Genomic DNA, 2,918 nt, shown 5'->3' on the forward strand with positions numbered 1-2,918 from the left:
CTGAAGGGGGACTCCAAGTTTCTCCCCCTTCCTCCTAAATCTCGACTTCAACATTGGTGCACTTGATTTTTGATTCATCGAGGTCAATAGTGGCTTGCGACGTGGTTGCAAATTTCTCCTTGGGAACTTTTGTCTCTTTTGTAAAGACCTTTTCTTTCAGTGCTTCTTTCTCCTTTGTAGAGGCCTCTTTCTATTGCGCGAAATTTTCTCTTTGCGTGACCTTTTCTTTCACAAAAGCCTTATGTGCTTCTTTCTGCTTGTCTTTCTCTATTATTGTCTCAGCTGCACCTTCTACAACCTTACTTGTTCCGACACCCACGTCACATGGGGTGAGCCATTCACTTAATCCTTTGCTGATGACCCCCATAATATCATCTTCTGCGACCAAGTATGGAAACTTATGCCATGTGCCTGTGGCATATTTCTTTGCACGGATAGACAGATTATGAAAATATGCCTTGAAGTCTACAATGTTAGAATACTACACATGTAAGCTTGGTGATAAATGCGGTCATTGGTTGATCACCATCTGCAACTTAGACTCGAACATGACATAGAATATCTTTGTTTCCATGACGCACATGGGATCCTTCATCGCCCATAGCGAGGTGAATTTCATAGCCTCACATAAGTCTGGATCAGGTTGTGGGAACTAGCTTTCCTCAGGCATCGTCCATTCCACTACCGCGATCAATAGAAGTAGCCATGCGTAGTGGAATGCTTTTCCATCGTCTTAGGCTTCGAAATAATCCTCTAGAAAATCATGATAGAGATATGTAGCCCAATTGTATTGAACTCCTTTGCTGCACTGCGTAGAAAAAATACTAATAGTTCCATCACTTCATCAGTGCAACACTTCCTCATTATATTTCCAGCCAATTTTTGTGCAACAAATTGAATAGCGCAATTTGATATGGAGCTGATTTCATAGTCGCGCGTCTTCTTCACCAACCCGAAGTCGCTCTTTATTTGGTCTGCTAGCTTCTTCTCCTGTGATTTCCCCACAAAAGCATCGACAAGGTTCACGCCTTGATAAGGTAACAAGGTTATTTGGTTGATCAACATGTCGGTAATTGGAATGGGCCCTCCCAACCAAAGGCACCCGTTGTGAACCAACGTCAATAACTAATGCACACAGGCAAGGTTAATGGTGTTGTGGCTCAAATGTGGTGCCCACAACATATTGAGCAACCTCGTGTGCTCAATTTCGGTCGCCCACTTCATTGGATCAATATGTGTAACATATGACTCCTCATAGTAGACCTTCTTCAGATATTTGCTCAGTTCCAACTATGGGAACTTTTCGTGATCACCCAGGTCCCAGTCCTCCAACTTTAAAAATAGTATTTGGGCCAAAAAATTACCCTCAAAAGGTATCTTCTCTGGCAGAAGTGGTGTAGAGACCTGGAATTTCACTAAATCCAGGTCCTTAGTCACTTTGGCGGTAGATTTTCTAGGGGGTACATAAGGTGGTAGCTGAGTAATCGACACTGCTTCATCTACATCAATATCTTCAACCTCCATAGTTAACTCTTCCTCATCCAAGTCCAACGGTTCCACAGGCTACTTTATCCTATCCATCTGACCCTTATGTCTGACCTCCATTGGATTATTGCACGGCGATTGCTGCACTGACACTTCTTGGGGCTTCTTTTGCTTCTTCTTTCCTGCCATGGAGGCAATGGGTTTAGGCCTCAGTGACCTAGGATTGTGGTAGGTATGGGTTGTGTTGCAGTCAACCTCTCCTAGAATATTTCTCTCTGCCACTCAGGTAAATCCGCCTCCCACACAAGGCCTGGCTATGAAAACCTCTCTCTTGTCTCCTTCTAGTCCTCTCCAGACATGCAGTAATTTTCTTGGTCCAAACTAAAGTGTTCTAATGTGGGGTGGGATGCTATATTTATAGCCCATTTTGAATTCAAATCCATCCATTCCCCTCAAAATATCCGTCATTAATGCCCTTTTGGTGGCATATTTCCAAAGATATGATCCTTAAATTCTCCCCCCACTCCATTTAACGCAAAAATCACCATCCAATCATCTACAGTGATTCCAACGGTCACTTTTTGGCCATGCTATGCGGGACCCACCATGCTAGCGTAGCTCCTTTGTCATAGCTCCTATCTGTGCCTTTCTTCCCATCATCGTGCAACCCCTTTGCTTCGCCAAACTATCCTTCTAGAAGCGTACTTTATAGTCTCACACTTCCTTGTAACTGCCTGAAGTACTAAGACTATCCTGCATCCAAATAGTTATTGCACAGGGGTGGGATCACTCGTATACACTTTTAATCGACTCCCATTGATTTTCCCTGGAAACATTTCCTTGTTCATCTTCACGAGCTGAACTACACCTCCATTCGTAATCTCCTTGATGATGTATGGCCCCAGCCAATGCATCTGAAATTTTCCTGGAAACTTCGTAAACTTGTTATCATACAACAATACTAAATTTCCACTTTTAAAGGTGCGCTGCTTAATGTGGCGATCATTCCATGCCTTTTTTGGAGCCTTTTTCACGTGTTGATGAAAACCTGCCAGGAAGCGTTCTTCTTCTAACTCAACTATCTGTGCGAGGCGTTCTTCCATGGTATCCCGATCTTCCATCTCTATGACTACAACAATCCTCAAACTGGGCACAACGTACTCCATTGGCATCACTTCCTCTTGTCCATAGACCATCCTAAACAGTGTATATCTAGTCAATTTCTTATAGGTAGTTCTATATGCCCAAAGAACAGTTGGTATGCGCACATCCCAATCATTCCTATTTTCATTACAAATCTTCGTCAAAGAACTTTCCAAGATTTTATTAAAGGCTTCCACTGTACCATTCGCTTGAGGATGATATGACATGATTTTCTAATGATACATCTGGAATTCTTCAAGTAGAGCAGCAATTGTTTCATTTAGGAAGTG

General features: G+C 42.8%; 1 protein-coding gene across 1 annotated transcript; it reads right to left on the minus strand.

Annotated features, from left to right (window-relative positions):
• Positions 1 to 2,252: 2,252 nt before the first annotated feature.
• Positions 2,253 to 2,681, minus strand: LOC149162514 (uncharacterized). The gene has a single exon (XM_089435198.1). It carries the CDS (start codon positions 2,679 to 2,681, stop codon positions 2,253 to 2,255), a length of 429 nt encoding a protein of 142 aa, XP_089291324.1.
• Positions 2,682 to 2,918: the final 237 nt, after the last annotated feature.

Source organism: Pinus tabuliformis, chromosome 5_2 (genome assembly GCF_031772625.1).
Source record: "Pinus tabuliformis cultivar Carrire ecotype Pingquan chromosome 5_2, CPIR1, whole genome shotgun sequence".
NCBI lineage: Eukaryota > Viridiplantae > Streptophyta > Pinopsida > Pinales > Pinaceae > Pinus > Pinus tabuliformis.